This window comes from Panthera onca, chromosome C1, assembly GCF_046562875.1.
Source record: "Panthera onca isolate mPanOnc1 chromosome C1, mPanOnc1 haplotype 2, whole genome shotgun sequence".
Classification (NCBI taxonomy): domain Eukaryota; kingdom Metazoa; phylum Chordata; class Mammalia; order Carnivora; family Felidae; genus Panthera; species Panthera onca.
The window spans coordinates 159,709,817-159,732,675 of NC_138346.1; the positions used below are offsets into that span (position 1 = coordinate 159,709,817).

Genomic DNA, 22,859 nt, shown 5'->3' on the forward strand with positions numbered 1-22,859 from the left:
TGAGCTTTTTGTAGGCCAAATTTCCAGGCAAAATTAATGACAATCTAATCATATTTGAAAACAAATTTGTCAAAATATTTTGATATTATCAAAAAGGATATTCGAAATATGGATTTACACTCACAAATTTATGATTTTTGTTCATAATTTTAATTTAAAAACAAATATATGCATTTGAGAATGCTAATTTTATATGGATTATGATAAAAAAGTTTGGAGTTCATTGATATAAGTGCAGATTTCACTACTTTGATGTTTTTAGGATTACATATTCTCATCTCTTTAGAATCTAATAATCTAAAAGACACGATCCTTTTTGTTTGTTTTTCTGTAGAAAACGGCAGAACATTAGGTTTTCAAAAAATGTTTGTTTGAAGCAGAAGTTCAACGAAGTTAATTTTTATTGAGTACTTACTGTGTGCTATGTGTTTTGCTGAATATTACATATGGTTTGTCTTTCTGAAACTATAAACCACCCAATGAAATAGGTAATTCTATTTCCTCCATTTCAAGACTAAGGAGAGAATAATTTGTCTAAAGATACACAGCTAACAAGTCTCAGAACTGAGATGTGGAAACAAATAGTCTAGCTTCTAAGCTGACCATCTTTATTAAAGTACATTACATCAATCAAGTATTTTTTGTGCTCGTGTTTGGATACTCATCATTAATATCTCATGGGTATTTATAAAGGATCTTTTATAGGTCCTTACACACTGAGGAATTAAAGAAAAAGACTATCTCAATGCTCAAAGTTCACAGACCAATATGTGTAATATCCAAACAAATAATTATAAGTGCTGTAATATAAAACAATGTAAATTTGTAATTGAAACCCAAAAGACAGTACAATAAAATCTGCTTGGGAGTTCAAGAAAGCTCAAAGAGGCTCAATTTATCTTGATTTTAAATAAGTAATAATTTCCTATTAGGAAAAGAAATAAACATACATTTAAGCAGAAGAAATAATAAGGATAAAAACATTGGAGTATGAAAAACCCTTGTCCTAAAGAATAAAGTAATCTAGAACACTGCTTTTCAAACTTTAGCCTGCAAACCTGTCAGCTAGAATTAAAAATGAACAAACAAACAGACAAACAAACATTCTGGATGGTTAGGGGTGGGATAGGAAGTGACATTCTGCATTTCTAAAAATCTCTCATTGAAGCAGGTGCTGCTGGTCTTACCACAATTTGATTTGCAAGACTTGAACAATGATCTTCATCAGGTAGCTTCACATTGCTTACATCAAAATTGCCTAGGCCATTTGTTAAAATTTTAGATTCCCAGTATATTCTACATATATCAAATTTGATTGAGGTGAGATGGAAAAAGATATATCCATTTTAAACATGTAGTTACCATATAATTCTTATGCATATTAAATTTGAAAATCATTAGAGTTGGGTGAATAGAGGCTGCAGGAAAAAGTCTGAAAAGTGATTCCAGCAAACATTATGAATTAAAGGATTTTGAATCTCTTATTTAAAAGCTTGAATTTTATTATCCAGGTAATGGATGACAAAGGTAAGTTTTAAACAGAATATTGACATTATAGATGTGTGTCTTATGCAGATCATTTTGGAAGTAATCTAAAAATAGATGGGGGTATAACTGGATAACTTGCATAGATTTTCCCTACTGGCAAGTCAAAAAAACCCACAAAATGTAACAAAACATATGACAATATGAAGAACATGAACAAAGAACTGTGATCTTCGGACAAACGGAAAGATACAAAGGAAACCTCCACAATATTCCATGATTGCTGTGGCTTTCTGCCTGAGATTATTTCCCTGTCACAGAAGATAAAGTGGAAGGGCAATCATAATGAATTGACAATGGAGATGAAATTTCTGGGATTATAAAATGACTGTAATTTGTCAAGCAGGGTAACCGAGCAGCAGAAGAAGCTTCACAGACAGAGAACTGCAGATACCTGCATTGAGATTCACTGCAAGTTTTTGAGTTGGGCCACACAGGAACGGAGAAAAACTCTATAGTAGATAAAATCAGCTGATTTATGGCTTAAAGGTGAATGGTAATGATGGAAGAGGTCATTCAATAATAGAAGATTTTGGAGTATCAGAAGGCAGAATGGAGACTTTACTGAGTGACTTGGGCATTCAGGTAAGATATCAAAAGGTAAGAACCATATTCAGGAATGAGGACCACATCCTGGAGCAAGAAGTATGCCATTAAGCTTAGTTTGAAACTCAAATAGACCCATCCTAACAACAAATCAAATCAAGATTGAGTAGGTGAAATGAATCCACCAAAAATGTAACTGCCTTCCAGAAACAAAACAAAAGAAAAATTCAACAACCTTTAATGTTTTTTTTTGTTTTTGAGAGAGAGAGCATGAGCAGGGGAAGGGCAGAGAGACCTGGGGACAGAGGATCTGAAGCAGCCTCTCTGCTGACAGCCCAGAGCTTGATGCATGGCTTGAACTCAGGAATTGCAAGATCATAACCTGAGCCAAAGTTGATGCTTAACCAACTGAGCCACCCAGGCGCCCCAAAACTCAACACCCTTTAAAGGAAGATAACATGATGATTTACTAAAACAAATAATATATAATGTCTAACATGCAATAAAAAATTAATAAGTAGTGAAGAAACTGGAAAATGTAATATTCAGCCAAGAGAAAAGTGTCCACTAGATATAAACACTGAGGTAATCCAGGTGTTAGAAACAACAGATAAGGCATTTAAAAAGCAGTCGTTGTGGTGCCTGGGTGCCTCAGTTGGTTAAGTGTTCGGCTTCAGCTCAGGTCATTATCTCACAGTTTGTGTGTTTGAGCCCCACATTGGGCTCTGTGGTGACAGTTTGGAGCCTGGAGCCTGCTTCTGATTCTGTGTCTCCCTCTCTCTCTCTCTGCCCTTCCAGTGCCCACGCTCTGTCTCTCTCTCTCAAAAATAAATAAACATGGGGCACCTGGGTGGCTTAGTTGGTTAAGCGTCCAACTTCAGCTCAGGTCATGATCTTGAAGCCGGTGAGTTTGAGCCCCTCGTCAGGCTCTGGGCTGACAGCTCAGAGCCTGGAGCCTGCTTCAGATTCTGTGACTCCTTCTCTCTCTGCCCTTCCACCTCTCACACTCTGTCTCTCTCTTTCTCTCAAAAATGAATAAACATTAAAAAAAATTTATAAATAAATAAATAAACAAATAAACATTAAAAAAACTTAAGTCATTAATCATAGCTTCCAGAATTTAAAGGAAAATAAAGAAAAATAAAAGAAACAGATGAGTAATCATAAAAGAGAAAGTGAGATTATATTTAAAAATCAAGGGAAATCCTAGAACTGAAAAGTATGGTATCTGAAATGAATAATTCTTAGATTAACATCAGATGGGAGATGGCAGAGTGATAGTCTTTGAACTTGAATTCAGGTAAATAGAAATAATCAAATTTTAAAAACAGAGGAAAAAAAAGAGAAGAAAATGAATAGAGACTCAGTAACCTATGGGAGATTATCAAACATTCTAACATACATATATGAAAAAACAATAATCAAAATTCATGAATTTGATAAAAACATAAACTTATGGATTTAAGAAGCTCAGTGAACTCTAAAAAGCATTATACAGAGATAATCATACATAATATTATTATGACCAATCTGCTGAAAACTAGATATTTTCTCTCATTTTCTTTAAAATATATGAAGTGTTTATCATGAAAATTCTGACAGTATATTCATATATAAATTCATATATAGAAATAATGTACATGGAAACAATACTATAAAGAATGAAGATAAAGTGGAACTATAATATGGAAGGTGCTTACATTTAAAGTGATATAGGCCCATATTAACAGACAATGCACATGTTTGTTCAAGATCCATAGTGTAATCACTAGAGTAATCAGTTAAAAAATAATGCATAAAAGTTTTTCTCTTTAAATGCCACTGCTAAGAAAATGAAATGCAAGCCATGGACTGGAGAAAAGTTTTGCAAAATGTATATCCAACAAAAAACCCATATCTAAAATATATAAAGATATCTTCTTACAATTTAAGAAAACAATAAACCAAATTTAAAAATGGAATTAAGATTTGAACAGACACTACATCAAAAAAAAATGGTGACAAACTAGCACATAAAAATCTATTCAACTTCCTTAGTCATTAGGGAAATGTAAATTAATCCTGAAATATTAATATACATCCAATAGAATCACTAAAATAAAAAATATTGATAAGTGTTGGCAAGAGTGTGTAACATAACAACTAGAATCTCACACATTGCTGATGGGAATAGAAGATGATATAGCTAATTTGGTAAAGATCTTGGCATCATTATGATATGACCCATCAATTCCATTCCTACATATTGCCCAAGAGAAATAAAAATGTATGTTCAAACGAAGATCTGTACATGAATGTTAATAGCAGCTTTATAACAGTCAAAATCTGGAAATAACCCTTATATCCGTAGCAGATGAATTGTTAAACAAATGGTGGTATATCCATAGAATGGAATACAACTACAAATTAAAAGAAGTGAATTACTAAACACACAACAATAGCACTCTGCTAAGTGATAGAAACCATATATAAAAGAAAATACACTAAATGGATTGCATTTATGTAAAATTCTAGAAAGGGAAAACCTATAGTGAAAGAAAACATAGTATTTACAGAGGCCAGGGGATAGGGCAGGGAATTAACCACAAAAAGGTATGAAGGAACTCTTTTACACGATAGAAAAGTCCTATGTCCACAACTGTGATGATAGTACATGACTCTATACATTTTTAAAACTCATCAAATTGTCCACTTAAAATTGTGAAATTATTGTGCATAAATTATATATCAATAAATTTAATCCGTATTAAAAAAATAAACTAAGCAGAAACAAAGGAAAAATAAACCAAAAAAGTCAGAGGAGTGCTAACTATCCACATGGAATTAAAAAATAAAACATCTGCTCCATTATTATCAATAAAAGCAGAGTTGCCCTGCTGGTAAAAACTACCCAAGTCTGAGGCAGACCCAGCATGCCAGGGTGTATACTTGAAAAAGCTGCTGATGTGACCAATAAAAAATGTGAAAATCAAATTATTCGTTTTGTGAGTGTTAAGAAAAAATTCAGTTCATTTGCAATATTTATAAACATCCAAATAAGTACATATAAATACATAACTATTCTGTATGCACCAAAATATTAGATCAAGAAAGGAAAGGAAAGAAAAGGAAACAAAGGAAAGTAAATCTCTTTTAGATAAAAGGAGATTACAGAGACAAGAAAAGTAAAAATGAATGATTCTGGAATCAATCCTAAACAAGAAAAAAAATAAAAAGCTTTTTATAAATGATCCTAATAGGATAATTAACCAAATTTGACTTTGGACAATAGATTAAATAATAGTATTGCATCAATGTTAAATTTTCTGATTTTGATCATTGTATTATGATTATGTAAGTCTATTTTCTTTTTCTTAGGTAGGGCAGAGTGGATAGTTAGAACTAGATTTAATGCAATGGTTTCTGTGTTTTAAGGGAAATTGTAAATTTAATTTGTTTTTGCCCTTGTTAAAGAATGAGTAATCATGTACTCTACTATGGCCTTTTTAAAAACGTTGCCTACTCTGTGTCCTAAGATTCTAAATTTCTTTAAACTTGCTACAAGAAAGCTAGTCCATATATCCTTCTGTAAAATATATGAAAACAGAAGAAATAGAGGGAATCCTAAAAATGGAAACTTAGTTTGATAAACAGAAGTGGAAGAAATAGATTCTGTAAAGATTGTAGCACTAAATCATTGAGAATGCATTTCTGTGGTTGTGTCATGCTAAGTGTTAGGAAAACAAACTAATGCAAAAAGGAATCTCCCAGTCAGATTCAGGATTCATGGTTTTGCATACTGCCTTAACTCTCCATCATTCCCTTCCTATTCCTTGGAGGTCTTCTACTTTCACCTCCTGCTAGTCAGCAGAAAAGCCAGCATCAGACACTGTTTTCCTACCTCCTGAACTCAGCCTCAATACAAGTTTCACAGGAAACTTGGTATTAAATACCTCCTAATACCTGCACAGTTATGTGCAGTTATCAACACATAACTGATGCTTTCTCCCAGAAAAAAAAAATTGACTGGGCATTGACTGGGGGTAGAAAAGGGTATGCATTAGAGCATTTGCACTATGAATCACAGGAATATGTGAATCTGAATCACGGCAAAATATGGCTCTCTTCCCTCAGTGATGAACTCCAAAGGTTGAAGGAAAGAATGTAGTGCAAAGTGATCCTGGTACGAGCAAACAGCTGCCTACCCCCCATACCTGCACATACAAAATTGAAATAAAATCCTGTCACAGATTCACATGAAATTGAGAAAGAACAAAATATGCAATATAACAATGAGAGTCTGAAAGTATGAGCCAACTGCACTTGATTCTAATCATTACTCTGACATTTACTAGATATCTAATTTTAACCTTCAATTTCCTTTTTCTATAAAATAAACCCTATTATGCATCTCACTAAGTTATATTAATAAAGAAATAATGCATATAAAACCTAGTGTGATAGTTAACTCATAATAAGTGCAGAGTAAGTAGAAACTCATTACGATTAGAGAATAATATGTTTTATATATTCTAATTTATTTTTTTTAATGTTTACTCATTTTTGAAAGACAGAGAGAGACAGAGCACAAGCAGGGGTGGGGGCAGAGAGAGAGGGGACACAGAATCTGAAGCAGGTTCCAGGCTCTGAGCTATCAGCACAGAGCCCGACATGGGGCTCGAACGCACGAACTGTGAGATCATGACCTGAGCTGAAGTCGGACGCCCAACTGACTGAGCCACCCAGGCACCTCCAACTTTTTAAATTTTTAATTTATTTTTTAATATTTTATATATTCTATAAATTTATATTTATGACAATCTCAAGGATCTATCCCAATATGGAGTATCCTAGTTTTTCCAATCCACTTTTACATTTACTTTCTGATGAGGTACTGAGATTAGCTTGGAAACAGGGACTGGAAACAAACTAAAACAAAAGTAGGAGATATAAAAGAAGGAAACTAAAGGGAAATCTAGAGACATTTTTAATATCTGGAGATATTTTTAATAATGTGAAGGAAAAGAAATGTAGCTTCAATGTGCTGCTTTTATCCTCAAATACATCCTCTTCTGCATGGAAGCAGCTTGGTCTCCTGGTCAGAAGCTCTGGCAAGGGGACCAGACTGCCAGGTCTTAAATCCTGGCTAACCCACTGACCATGTAATCTTGGGGACAATAACAGTACTCACACACAGGTTTCCTATGAGAATTAAATTAATTTAACATGGAAAGCATTGAAAAGAGTATGTGTCTGATATATAGATGATACCTGTTAAATATAGAGAAAGAACTTCATCCAGTAATATAATAATGCTCTGGTTCCTCTGAACGTTTCCCACGATTGTCAATTTGCAAAAAAAAAAAAAAAAAAGTATGGAAGAAGAAGGAAAGGAGAAGGAGAAAAAGAAGAAGGAGTTGAAGGAGAAAGAGAAGAGGAATAGGAAGGAGAAGGGGAAAAAGGAGGAAGGGGAGGAGGAGGAGGAAGAAGAAGAAGAAGAAAGACAGCAGCAGCAGCCTGAAGATACATTATCATCCTTGGTTCTAATACAGTATTGTGGGAACAAAGATATTATACCTTGTAAACTGCCAAGTGCAAGGCTGTAAATCCATTTCTTGTCAGTCGAGATGGACGAAGCCCTTTTAACATAAGGGTTCTAATATGTGACTTGTTGCCTGAATGAGAAGAGTGAAAGAAACTTATGTTGTTGTGGGGATAGACCAAGTGACTTTAAAATATCTTTTTGACTTAATGATAAATTCACACAGATGTATGAAAATGTCAGACTGCTGTTCTGCAGGTAATTTGTAAAGTTTTCTATTAATTGACAGCCTTCCTTAGTAGTGAACATTTTATTACACTTATAAAACGTTATATCAATGCTGTTTATTTTAATGCATTTGTGTTATATTTTTCTATAGTGCTTTCATCATTAGTTGGTTTTAAAGCATTAAAAAAAGGAAAAAAAATCTTAATAAATTATTAGTGAAAAGGCTTAGATAAAAATCGAGTTGCCCAGGATACCTCAGAACATCATTAGCAGTAGAACTTATTTAGATTAGAGATATCTGGAAGAAATGATGAAGGTTGGGGAAAGTATGTTTAAATTTGGGAGGAAAATCTGTTGAGTATGCTTAATTTGTTTGGGAGGAATGGTTAAGGAATAGGATTAGAGTTGATATTTCTACATTAGTGTTTTATTTAAAAACCCAAGTTCAAGGAATACTAGTTTGGATTAACAAAATAAATACTAACCATTCATTAATTCAATAAATTTATTAGGTACCTACCAAATGCCAGTCTCCATGCTAGGTGCTTGGAATACATTAATGAACAAAGCAGAACAAAATATGAGCCAAATTTAACTCTAGATCTTCACTTTGATCAATCTTCACTTTGAGATTTTATGTTTGGCATTTATCTTACCTTCCACATATCTTACTGTAGATTGTAAAGTAATTGCATGATGATATTTTAGGGAATGCTTTAAGTGCTTCTGAAATTAACCTAATCTCTGACTGGCAAACCCAATGCTGAAAAATGCTTTTTTTGATTTCCAAGCAAACTAAGTGACTTGGTTCAGGGTACGAACACCATAAAACTTAAATTCAGAGCTAAATCAACTGGAACATCTGCCTGGTAGTTACTGTTTCACCTGAAGGTTATCAGGGTTGTAGGGATAAAGCAAAAAAGAAAATTGAGTATGAATAGAATCCTCCTGTAGACTATAAAGCAGCTCAAATCATTGACCATCTTTACATATAATGAGTTTATAAAGTATTGAGTTTCAAGCGCTCACCTCCACAAATGCAGCATAAATGAAGTAGAGACAGCCCATTTTCTGTGCGGTAATTTAAGTTGACTTTACTGAAGGCATCATCGGAGCTGAAAAAGAATTTTTCATATGATCAAAAATTTCACCTTTTAGTTTATTAGTTTTTACTGGAAAAAATATAAAAGGGACTACTATTACTATAAATTAAAAAATACATCTTTTGTGGGATTTCATTGTACCTAGAAAAATAATTTTGAATATACATCTATATGAAGAAAACTTAAGTCAAGAGAAAATAATATGGAAGTTTAAGAGCCCAGGTTTAACTTAAGGGCTCTTATGCATTTTGTTTTCTATGTATAATTTGAACGTTTCAAGGCAACTTTATGAATTAAAATTAATGTAGAAATAGAAAACAGACATTTGAAAGTAAATCATTCACATGCAAAATTTCACATCATATTTATGGAGAAAGTCAAGAAATTCCCTCCAAAAAGAAAAAAAAAATGAAGCATTTTGGTAAGAGATTGGAGAGAGGAATATAATCCCAAAGTTTCACAAATTCTGCCTGAAGCAAAGTTTTCCTTGTACTCTGACTGGGTCAGGTTTCACAGATAAAGAAGGTCTAAACTCTGATCGGGTACTATGATACACAGTCCCCTGAGAGGAGTAGTGTTTGTGATTCAATTAGTAAAATCCTTGCCTTTGTCTGAACAAAGACCATTGCCCCAGGAGGGCCCTAGAGAGCCAAAGGTAGCCTTGGAAAAGGAATGTAAAGCTAAAATTCTTGACCTTTTGAAATCGTTGGTACTCCCAGGACATTTTTCAGTAGAAATGAGAACATATCCTTGGCCTCCCAGGTCAATTTCAAGCTACTTCCTGCCTATTTAAATCTCCAGCAGCTTTAGTGAGATAGCATAGTCTTTGGTGAGTGAGCCTTCCATATCATTTGTAAAGTACTTACACTTGAAAGGTACTATAAATTCAGGACATTATCATCAAGGCACCCAGTTAAGCACTTCAAAAGCTACTGGAATTTTAAAATAGAAAAGAAAAGGTGCTATTCTCTAGGGTGCTGCTAAAAAGAGAAAGCCTTTAAATCTAGAGACATCCAAAGGATCTCAGTGAAATGTCGTAATTAGCAATGGCAATCCCAGTGGTTTGTTTTCATAGAATATCCTAAAACTTCCCCATCCTCATAAACATCTTGCCTTGAATGTTCAACTTCCCAGCTGCCAAGTCCACAGACATGCTTATTCATATTGAGAAATCTACCTCAACTTGCTTTGGAATATTATATGTAGGAGTGCAGTAAACTCAGGGTCAATTTTACAAATGTTAATAATATAATAGAGGAAGGAGCCAAGTATTTCAGGAGAAATGGCTAAGAGTTTAACCCATTTCTATCTGTACTTTCCCACAGTTCAATGAATTATGCCCCCCCCCCCAAATATTTCTGATGAAAATACTACTTTTTAAAATATCTATCTGAAATGAAACTAATTGCAAATGGTATACCTATTTTATGGTATGTGCAATAACTTCACAAAATAACACAATTCTTGGAAATGTGTGGCCTTTGCCTGAGTCAGGCTTCTAAACTCTTAAAGCTGATTGTATTATAGATGTCTTGGAGAAAAAAAACTTAATAGGTAGTACTAAACAAAGTGCACTCAGCAGCCCAGACTTACAAGTGCATTCACAGAGGTCTTCTCTGTGGTTATGATTTCAAATAATACAGGTTTTCTGAAAAGCTGAACTCTGCTTTTTAAAGCTAGGTAGATGGGATTTTTCTCTTGAAGTCTGTAGGAAATCAGTGTCCGTAAATAAAAAGGGAAAGAAAACTGTGACTAGCAATTGAAGATGTTGATTGACAATGATTTAGAAGTTCTGATCTGTGTTGGCTTTTCTTTCTTGGTCCTTCCATTATCCAGCAATGAAAACACACAATAAGATCAAAAGACAGAAAACAAAGTATTGGGTGGAGAAGGACAGGGAGGCCTTCTGTTAAATGTAAAGAAATATATAACCTTCATCCTAAAAGAAGAACAGGGAAGGAAGTACCTTTTGAGCTAACTATAATGAACTTAATGGCAAACGGTGAAAGAAGAAAGGCTGGGAGTCCTCTGTAGCAATAAACTCCTGAGAAAATTAGTTTTTCAATGTGTATCTCTAATATTATACAGCAATATTTCCCATGTTTTGATGCTTTAAAAGTGGAAAATCATTTCAGCAGTGTAGCTGAAATGTAGGTAATCCTTAAAAACTTGTCCTTGTATTTACACCAGGATTGAAATCCTATCCTGCTTCTGCTTTTTAAGTAGTCTTTTTTTTTCCTCCAATTTGGGCAAGTTATTAAACCTCTTCAAATTTAATTTCTTCAGTTATAAAATGATTAAAATAATACATAGACATTGTATTGTTATGAAGAATACATGAGGATAGGGCTTACTATAGTATCTAGCACATATGTTATCAATAAATCATTATTTTATTATTATTACTAGTATTATCAAGATCACTGAATGTACAACTTCCCCTGCATAGTCTATGCCTTGGGAGATTTTAGCATAATTTTCAAACCAAGTTTGACCTTCTTCAATCTCTCACATTTGACAACCTGTAAAATTTCCTGATTTTGACAATTTTATGCTCATGGTGACTCTCATTTAGGCTCCTAGACAATGTCAGACCCTGTCTTCACATGCTTTTAAAAATGGCTACCAAGCTCACTGTTGTGACACCTAGCACCTGTCAGTGATTCAGAGCAACTACTAGAATCACAATTTTATAACATAAGTCCTAGGTCATCATGTCAATGGGAAGGCTATTATCAACACTGGAGATATTAAAAGAAGAATGAAGGGAAAAGGGAGATATTAAAAATCCAAAGGGGAAAAAAGATTGCACTGAAATGTTTTATTAAGAAGATAGATTCAATTGTTTTCTTATTGCATGATCTAACTTTGATGATGCATTCAGTCAGTCTGGCACAACACCAACTGTACGCTCCACCTCTGTTCTTAATGCTCACTTTACTATGTTCTCAACAGTCTACTGGATATAAACTACTCACTAATCTCTGGATCCTTTAGGTGCCTCAGTCCTGGGGAAATGCATGCTACATAGAATCCTGCAACTGATCTTTGCATTAATTCTGATCTCTAATGCCCAGACCAGCTTTGCAAAGAAAGTAAACACTGAATAAACAAAATATAAGATGCCACAGTTTATTGCTTTATTTAAAATATGAATAACCCTGAATGAATATCTATTGTTTACATAAGTCACATTGAAAGCATGAATTATATTAGTTACTTTCTGTTCAACAATCAATTCTCAGCTCACTGAATTTTAAAGTAGACTTGACCATTCATAAGTGACTCAATGTACAGTCCTAAATATCTCCTTGCTCAAAACTGAACTGTTTCCTGTTGTTTTTGTTCTTTCTTCAATTATATCCTCCTTGAACTCATGCAACTTCTATTAATACCAACAAAAATGAATTAACTGAGAATAGGCTCCCACAATATTTGGCAGTCAAGTGCAATTTTAATAGTACAATTTTTATCTTAACTTTAATAACTGGAATGTAATTTTTTTAATGAGAGTTACTTTGGGGCTATATTTGAATCCTAATTCTCACTTCCCATTAACTTTTAGTCAAATGTTTCTGTTTTGAAACATGTAATTAAAATATTCAAGGTTTTAATGCAATCATTCCTAGGAGAGATACCTCATATTCTCTTCTTTTGCCTCTTCTAAAGGAACTGTGTATGTCAAATTCACTGTCAATTGAACATCACTTATGTATTCTAATACCCTAAGCTCAATTTATTTTTTAATTTTCCTTTATATTTTTCATCACCTGCCATGCCAGACTGTAACTTAACATATCCTAATGAGTTCATACTGCTTGCTGGGATATGGATGAAGTTCCTAATTAAAATGAACTCACTATTATGAATATATTTCTAACAGTAAATTCTGTCCTTAATCATTAAAAATGGTAGTTCTGTACCCAAAGGTTACTTTCTTTCTTGTAGCATAATGAACTCTTTTCTTAGCCTTTACCTTGTATCCAGAAAAGTATGCAGTTTTGTGATCCAATTAAACTCCTTTCTCATGACCTCATCCTTTCAAGAAAATATTTGACATGACCACAACTGGAAACCAATTAAAATGTAACATTTGAATAGCTGGCCCTAAATAACATACTACTGTCCAAAGTATTCTCATAGGTAGATTACATTTTTTTAAATTAATTCATTTGCTGAAATTTAGGAAAAGACCAAGAAGGTAGAAAGGAGAAATGGATTTGTTATAGATCATCTAGTTTCCCAATTTGGTAATTTAGGTTTCAAAGGACTGGCTATAACTTCCTAATGTAGTTCTTTGTGGCTGCTTCTGATCCGGTCTCCATCAAACAACAGAAACAGAAAAATCATCAATAAGATCTGTTCCCAAGATACATCCCCCCAAAATATCCAGGATGTATTTGTCCAATATCACCCAGGTCCAATCAGTAAACTAATAACATGAAGTATATTTATTAATTCATCATACAATAAATACTTATTGAAATATGGTGGCAGAGCAAGAATAGCGAAGGATGATAAAATTGAGACAATAATGATTTATTATGAGGCTTAGATTTTTGTAAGACTTACAAACATTAGCTGGTATAATAATTATTTTTAATAATGCACTGATATTGATTATTATATTGGTATTTTAACAACTTTATTGCTTTGCTTTGAATTTGAGAAGGGAGACTAGAAAAGAAAAAAGGAAGATGGGGGGCAGTATAGGATGGAAGGGAAGACTAGAGGGTGGATAAAAGGAGGAAAGATAAAGCTAGTGAGGTAACAAGCTGGAGGGAGAGAAAGAGACTGAAAGAGAGAGATTGAGATCAGCTGCTTCATAATGTTTTAGCAAGATATTACTTTACAATTATTATTCATAACTAGTTTTACCTAGACAAGCAAGAAAAGAGGTACAGAGGTAGGCAGTCTTGGGGAAATGTGAATTGTCTTTCTGTTATTGTGGTTTGTTTTTGTTTTGTTGCTAACTAGCACAATGCACCAACATGTCAAATAATACTTTCACTCTATTTTAATTTTATAAGATGACATGTCCTCCCTCAGTAGTCCATTTTCTACTTTATTGGAGAATTTCACTCATTTTAGATTAAGTCAGCCTGCCATGTGCCTGGAGCTATTCACTCTACAATAGCTAAATTTCATAATTGGTTATAGTTTTGAAAAAGTTGATTTTTGGAAGATGTTTCATTTGGAGGATAGGTATGGTGGACTGCAGCTGGGTCCAGAGGAACTTTTCAGGGAGAAAATGAGCAGGAATGGCATACATATTTTTTTCCTCCCTTCCCCCTACCCTAATACATTTTTATCATGCAAGTATTATAACTGCTTGCTCATGGAACAAAGCATTCTTTTGATATTTTTGTTTATTTATGAAACCCAATCAATTTCAAAATGAGATATTATCATTATTAACCAAGGTATGTCTACTCAATGTCAAAATAAGATTTAAAATGAGAAAAAAATAGGGTTATTTTGATTACTTTGAAATATCGTGGCATTGGAACAATATAACTTCTCTGGAACTCCTCACTGAGGTCAAATTTCATACTGCAGATTAAGCAGATAAAAAAGTAGCCTTGACAATTAAATTAGTAGAGCACAGCTCTAAAATTTTTAATGACTTTAAAACTTATTGAAACAAAGTAATGTAATTGGGAGGCTTTTAAAAGTTACATGGGGAGGGCCATTACTTATGTAAAACATATTCAAAGGTTGTGGGTGGGATACGTGTATCACCAGGGGTAGGAGTCGGGGGCTAAAATATAGTATTCTACTCCCACACCCAGGGATAGTTCTAATACACAGGATATAGCAAAATTGTGGAGTGGTGTAGGGAAAATAAAAATATTTAAAAGATAATTCTGATCCATACTTACTCCACCTCCCAAGCTGAGAACCAAGGTCATGAAGATTACACATTTTGAAATTAAATACAAGTGGGTACAATCCCAGTACAATTATACACGTTGTTTATCCTAGTTCAAACCGGTTTAATTTGATGAGCTTATTTTCCTTAGGTATAAAATGGCAAGTGCAATGAATGACTACCTCAGATGTTGTTAACATAAACATAATGATTAGTTTTTAACTATCATTTTTGAGTGTTTGCCATGTGCTGATCACTGTGCCAAAGCATTTTACATATATATATTTAGGATTATATGAGCCAATGCATATTAAAATACCTGGTAGCATGCCTAGCATGTGCTAGGCACTAAGTTGTTAGTTTGTTTTTCTTTCAAGTGCCATGCAAATAGGTATTACAAATAAATACAAATATAAATAAAGACAAATAAGACAAAGAAGTTGCCTTTAGTAAACATATATACTAGTGGTTAGACAGTCCTGTAAGTGGATAGACAACACCTTGTAATAAGTGCCATTATATTGATAAACATAAAGATTAGAGATGGCATAGAAGAGGAAATAATCAGATAATGGTAATCAATGGGCCACTTCTGTCTTTCCTTCTTCTGCCTTCCCTTTTTCTTCCTATCTTCCATCTATTATCCCAACAAATGTCCAAAGCTATGAGTGAATGCAATTTTATTGTGGAAGAAGAGAGATTATTCCATTTCCATTCTCTTTCATTACCCTATCAAGCTTTCATTCCAAAGCTGCTATGAATTGGCATAAGAATATAATGGTTATCTTTATATTTTTAAAGTTTAGTACCATATTGCTCTATATTATATTGTGGGTGAAAGATATACCAGGAGATTGTGTATGTGAGCTAACAGAAGCCTTGGTGTACTGTGGTGTGGAAAATCTCTTTGAATGAATGCAATTAGTATCTACCACGAATTCCATAAAGAAACTTGTTAGCAAACAAAAACAACAAAAAACCTCCAAAAAACTCCCAAATCTGTGTTTTTATCAGTGATCCTCAACTTGTGATTCTGGTGTTAAGTGCTTCTTTTTGGGCATCTTATACCATTTCCTCTTATCGACATGTTTAGAGAAAGCCTGGTGTCATAAGGCATAACACAGTTGTTCACCACAGAAATACTAATTACATCATACAAGGCATGGACAAAGATGAGAAAGAAACACCCAAAATGTCCTAGATACTCAAATGTGATCTCATACAATACTATGCTTAATCTTCCCAAATGCCATAAAATTTTGGCATGTGAGTCAATGAGTAAGACAATTTATATTCTCAGCACTCCATTCTCTTCCTTCCTTGTCATCCATCATTTTATTCTAGAGAAAAGAAAATCCTCAGAACTTTGCCCTAGGCATGACTGCCTTTCTTTCCCGATGATGCTATCAGTCTTGATGGAATCAGACAGAATACTCTGTTTATGTTTGTTTGTTTGCTCCCTTGAATCTCTGTAGACCATACTAGTTGCCTGCTTTCTTTTTTCTCAGTTCTTCATCCCTTCACCAATAACACCTCAGGCAGAGTTCTCAGTGCAACTTGAGTATCTTTCTAAAGTAGTTTTTAAACTTCAGCAGAAGTATAATTTTTAGCATGCAAAAGTATTACCTGGGGAGCTTGTTAAAAATTCAGGTTTCTGGAAGTCAGCCCCAGAGATTCTGATTCATTTGATATGGGGTGGAATCATGGAATCTAAAATTTTAGCAAGCACTGCTGGTTACTCTACTGTATGAGGTTCTTAGCCCTTGGAGAAACATGATTCTAGGCTGTGAGTAATCTTCTCCTCAGCTTCATTATTATCATTTCTGGCTAATGCAACATTTCTGTCACCTCCTTAACAGCTACCACCAGTCTGCCTCTCCACAAAATACCCTACCATTATTCTTAGGGAATTTGACATCCATTTTGATGAGCCTTCTAGTACCCTAGCCAAATCTCTCTTGATCACAATCTTTAAAAGTTATAGCTCAGATTTTGGCATCATCTTGAATTGTCCTAACATTTTACATTTTAACTTTTAAAAACATCCTGTTTACATAAAAACATTTAATCCTAACTTTCTTACTTCCTAACTTTTAATAAACTGTTACTTCTACTGGATAATAAAGTCTTCAGTCTTTCAAACTGTCCTTATTTACCCAATCAATGATGAAAATAGAAACCTCCAATTATTTCATGCCTACTGTGTGTTAGGCTCTCAGCTTTTAATTAACATCATTTTGCAAATATCCATGAGGCTGTTATTATTAACCTCATTTTACAGATGCAGATGAGGCATAAAGACACCAAATAATATATCCAAGGATACATAGTTTGTAAAAAGAAGAAACTGCATTTAAAACTATATCACTGTAAAACCCTTATACTGACTGACCTAACCTTCTTACTCAACTTAGATAAAATGGTCAAGACATTAGTTTTTCTTGACTCCTCTCGACCTTCCATGGTACTCATCCATTCTTGCCTATATATCTTTACTTAACTATGCCATTTACCTGGAATGTTTTTTAAAATGGATAAATCAAGAGCTCCCAAATCTTCTTTTTTTTTTACTTTTGTATTTGAAACCATTTTATTTTTCTTCCCATTTAGCACTTGTCATAGAATGTCTTCCGTGAGTTCTTTATATATGTCTTTCCCCTAAACCAGATTATGAACTCCTGGAGCAAGAAGAAGGGTATAGTAAGTAAGAAGAACTCTCCCTATGGACTCAGGCTGACCTTGCTACAAATCAGAGTTACAGCACTTACTGACCATATGATCTTAATAAGATACAATGTCTCTAGTCCTTAGTTTATTATCCATCAGAATTAATTTTTATCACACAGAGTCATGGTGAGAATTACATAATGTCTTATATTTCATGTGTCTGGAATAACAACTTGAATGTATTTGGCACAATAAATAATGAACTATATTCTCCCTGACACTGTTTCCTGCCTCTCATCCCCAATACTGATTAGTAAAAAGGAGGTCACATTTATTGCATATAGTGGAAATGTAGGAAAAGTCAGCTATAGCAGGAGCTGGAAAAACAACTGCCCGTTGCTGATGGAGTATGATGTACTGATGAACTCAGGGTATGATGTAGAATAAATGGAAAACACAGAATAAAACCTACATCTCGAGTCCATTGTTAAGCTTAATCCTTAAAAGGATATGTCTAGTTAAATTAGTCTTGACATATTTGCACAGTAATTCTTAAATTAAAAAATAAATTAATAAATGAGATTTTGAGTTCATAAAGTTGAGGGAAGTCTTTTCAGTTTAACCACATTTCATTCAGCATATTTATCTGAGTCACTAAGAGCTAGAGGACTTATGATTAAGTTCTACATTTGTATCTCTTTTCCAGTAAACTGATCACTTGAAAAAGCCTTATTAACCCACTGACAACTATATCATATGTGGATAACTTTAATTGCCAGTCGTGTTAACTTTATATATTTACTATATCTGAAAATTCTTTTGGAATATGTCATTTGGTCACTGGTTTACACTTGTTTTCCAAGTAAAATAGAGGAGGTCCTTTGTCATGAGTACATTAGATTAATAACACAGGTATAAGTCAACATGTTTAACTGGCTTACCTGGAACTTTTCCTCAGTCAAGCAGCTAACTTAAACTGACCCTCAAAAATGCATCTAGTTTCTCAATGTCAGATTCAATTTCTCCAGTAGGTTGCTTGTGTATATAAGGGTCCTGCCCCTCTTTTCTGAACATTTTGTGTCTTCCAAGGTTGTGACACTATGCCAGATTATTTTTCTCTTGTTATCACGAGCAAAACTCACTGAAAGTTTGAAGCCAGTATTACATGTTGTTATATGATTGTTCAGGGGGCAGAATGATACTCAGTTCCATTAGGGGACAGCCCTTAAATGTCAAGAGACCAGAAGGTTTGTTAAAAATTGGACTTACCCTAGTAGCTCACAAAGAACAATATGGCCAATATTCTACCACCATTTGAGAATAGAAGAGAAGTCCTGCTGTTCGTTGCTGGCATGGTTTACAAGAAATCTAACTCCAGGGAAGATATTCAGATCAGCAATAGCTTGTATTCAAAAGTCAGCCCTTATTTTCCTCTCTTTTTAAACTTTAGTGATGGGAGCGTGCAAGTCATATTTTAAGGAGATAAGATATTTGCATGTTAGGGGCTATATGAATGGCCAAGAAAGGGGTAACCTTACATTTTAGGCTTACCATGATTAGTGACAACTGAGATTATACGGGTTGTGTTTTTAAATATAGATGTATCTAAAAACAAGATAAGCAACAAACGTACTTATACGAAGAAATAATAACTCTGAGAACTTTACCTAAATATGTGCCTTAGTTCTGCAAGTTCTTTTTCTTCAACTTGAAGGTCATCTTCTAATCTTTCTATTATAATAACATAAGATTCACTGACTTTCTTCTTCCATTCATCTAGTAAAGAAAGACAAATGAGACTGATTCATAGCTGCGCTTTGCAAAATGTAGACACAGATCATAACATACAAGTAATTAAAACTCCAGTTTTTAATTCTAAATTCTACAATACTTAATTTAAATTGCTGACTGTGAGCTTAAAATGCAGATGTTTATATTTAAAATGCAATCATATTGAATTGTAGTAATTAAGAACCCATTTGATATTGGATAATATATTTACATAGAAGAATATATTTGACTTATTTCATTTTATTTTATTGCATTTTAATTACAGCAATCTCTAGTTTCCAGACAAAAGTTTTTAGGTTTCAAATTATAGATATTTAAGATATAATTCTAAAATCCCTATATTCAGCAGTATTCCTAAGAACATTATACCTAGCAACTAATATACTTTTGTAAGAAATTTTCTGTTTTCTCTAAAAATCTTTCAGAGAAAAATAATTTGAGTTCAGGTATCTTCTTAACGGTTTCATATAATACATTATCATATCCTCCATGTAAAAAATAACAGATACTCCAATGAAATGTTAATTATCTATAACTACAGAACCATGTTACATTTAGGGTATAAGAATAATTACCAGTGCAAGTTTGGGTTGGTCTAGATTTATAATTTCCCATTTGTTAGAGGTGTCTTCTTGTCTCCAGTGCAGTTCCTCAGGTTACAAGATTCCAAGTTCAAGTGCAGTGACAGTCCAGTTGAAAAATACTTTGATAGTCTGGCTAAAAATAAGCTGACTGCCAAATGGAATGTCATGCAACAATGACAAAGAACAAAATAGTTTGTGCTTTCAAGGGTGAACTCATAAAGGGAACTAATCAGTCTGTTTAAAACAGCTCTATCAAAAATAAATAGTAAATGTTTCAATGGGATTATTTACCTTATCAATTGATTATCTACCCATGAATACGTTCATGGGTCATTTCTTTAGTAGGTAAATTTAGAAAGTGGTTCAGTTACATCTGAGGTTCACAAAGAGCTATTAAAACTATCTAGAGCTTCTTTCTAGTCATTTACCCCTGAGTCAAAGTAATGCCAATTGGAAAAGAGTAACTGGTGATAGAATTTGTCTCCCCATATAAATATGGAAACCCACATCTTATGTCACGCTACTAATAGAAATAAATGTAAATTTAGCCTATATTAAAAGTACAAAATTGTAAGAAGAAATCCTCAACATAGACCATGATTAATTTTTAGCATGTGCTGATTATGTTAATCATAAGAATCATGGAGAAGAATCTAAGACACTGAGTTCCACCAGCAGCAATTCATAAAATAACAAGATTATGAATAATTAGATTAAATGTCTTCTGTGGGATGGATACTAGTCTGAGTACTTTATACACATTTGTCATTTATACCTCATAGAATCCTGCAAAGTATATATTATTCCCATATTATGGATGAGAAAATCCATATTTGCTAGTAGGTGGAAGAGTCTGGAATCAATTCTGGGTCTATATATTTCTGAAATTCAAGCTATATATTAATGTTAAATCTCCCATAATTCCTCTTTTATTCACCTTCCATTTATTTCATGGGGGATATTCGCTTTGTGTATGCATATATCTATTGATATAAATGAACTCAGGGTATGATGTAGAATAAATGGAAAACACAGAAAGAAAAGTTATCTGATTTTTAACTATGTATTTCTTTTGGGTAATGTAATTATACCTAGAAGATATAGATTTCAATCTTGAAATTCATCTCCAGAGGATATAGTTTTAATGTGACAGGTATGAATTTCACATTTACCATAGTTGAATATTCAAAGAATTTTCCCTTTTTGAAGTCAATGCTTAGACAAATTTAGGATTCCTCACACCTTTTCTCAGCAAAGGTAATCTAAGCTCCAGAGGGAGGGCTTCCATACTGATCATAATATATAGCTAAAGAAGTAGATATCTGACTTCATAGACATCTCTGTCCTCCCTTAGATAAAACTCTCCTTATCTCTCATCTGCCATGGCTTTTATTGTCTGCTATTGTGTAGGAGCCTCTGGTTACTTGGTCCATGCATTCTGCATTTTCCTTGTGAGACCCTCATCCCCTCAGGTCAGAAAATCTTTGCTTTCCCCAGACATACTACATTAAGGCTCATTGACCCAGGCACTGATGTCCTCAATGCTTGGTATTGAAGACCAAGCATTCAGTATAGTCCCAGAGACCATACTGGTTAGTCTTCTTTAAGAGACTTGCAATCTTCCAAGGCTACACCTTGGGAAATAATGTACAAGCTCTCCCTTCTCTCAAATTTTGCTAAACAATCCATGGTTTCCATACCTTGAATCCAGAGGGACAGGGATGGGAAGCAGGGCTGCAGACCTTCTAAAAGACATCTAAATCTGTTTTTCTTTATCTTCTTTCTTATTTCTCCCTCAAACCTTACACCAGTGTGTGTGTGTGTGTGTGTGTGTGTGTGTGTGTGTGTGTGTGTGTGTCTGTTTACTTCCTGCACCGGTGAAGGAAAAACTAGTTCTTATATCATTTTGCATTATTTTTCCAATTTCTTGTTTAGGATATAAATTTGAAGCATTAATTTTTAGGATTTTTCCTTTTGATTTTCAACAATATTTTTATTCTTTCAGAAAGGCTGGCTCTTAAAAATAAAAGATTTGGCTTTCAAAATCTACAATTCGTGCTATCAGTTTGAAAATCCAATCAGCAACTCAACTGAATTTTTCTATACTCTGAGGCAATAAATTTTATTTATCCTACCACCCCCCCCCCAAAAAAAAAAGGGTAGGATAGCAACATAAAAATTCAGGAAAAATGATCATCTCGATACCTAAAATATTAATGTTATTGAACTATAACAATTTCCTACTTTCAAAGGAACAATATCTACAAACCACTTTTATGAATGTGATTTAGGTCACAGGTTAAGGGCACTGGAATAACCCTCCTGAATGCCTTCATGAAGGTGAAGAAAAGGCTGGAATAAGTAAATGACCCAGAATAATACATCCTATTTTTCTTTCCTAAAGAATGTTGGAGGGGATACACATGGAAGCAGGAAATACTTTTCCCACTACTGAGTACATTTCTGTAAAAATTACTTCTTTCTACCTTGAGTTGGCCACATGCTCTAGACTGAATCCTGCTCTTCTCAGCTCTGAGACTCCCAAAAGTTCAGAAAGCATATTATCTCATATATTATCAAAAACACAACCTAAGTACAAAAGTGGTAAACTTCTCAAGCTTTAGTGAGCATAGATGCCACTGAGGAACTTTCTGGGTTCCATTCCCAGAAATTCTGATTCACTAGATCAGTACTAGCCCCAAGGAATCTGAATTTCAACATAAATACCTAGCGATTCTAATCACTCAGGTAGATGCTACTTTGAGTAGCACCATTTTAAGGTTGCTTAAAGTGAACTTACCTGAAAGGTTTTGCATTTCTGAATTCACTGTAAGAGAAGAGAAAACACTGGAGTAAAGAGAAAAAGAAGATTGTTCAGATTCTATAAGAGGTCCATACTATGCTAATCACCAGGACAATAGATGATTTGGATGTGCATGTACAGTCTCTATTGTAAAATGAATCACAAAAATGGAAGCAACCAAGATGCCTTTTCAAAGGTA

The 22,859-nt window shown here is 33.8% G+C and overlaps 1 protein-coding gene across 3 annotated transcripts in view; it reads right to left on the reverse strand.

Moving 5' to 3' along the window:
• The window catches only part of TNNI3K (TNNI3 interacting kinase), a 296,246-nt gene extending 276,265 nt beyond the window's left edge, over positions 1-19,981 (reverse strand). For all 3 annotated transcript variants that reach the window (XM_078451786.2, XM_060623103.3, XM_060623107.2), the window contains exons 1-4: positions 19,849-19,981; positions 19,150-19,258; positions 8,870-8,955; positions 7,648-7,745 (exon numbers count right to left, since the gene is read on the reverse strand). In XM_078451786.2, coding sequence (XP_078307912.1) covers positions 7,648-7,745; positions 8,870-8,955; positions 19,150-19,258; positions 19,849-19,888 — 333 coding nt within the window. In that variant the 5' untranslated portion in view covers positions 19,889-19,981. The remainder of the gene's footprint in view (positions 1-7,647; positions 7,746-8,869; positions 8,956-19,149; positions 19,259-19,848) is intronic.
• Between the last annotated feature and the right edge of the window lie 2,878 nt (positions 19,982-22,859).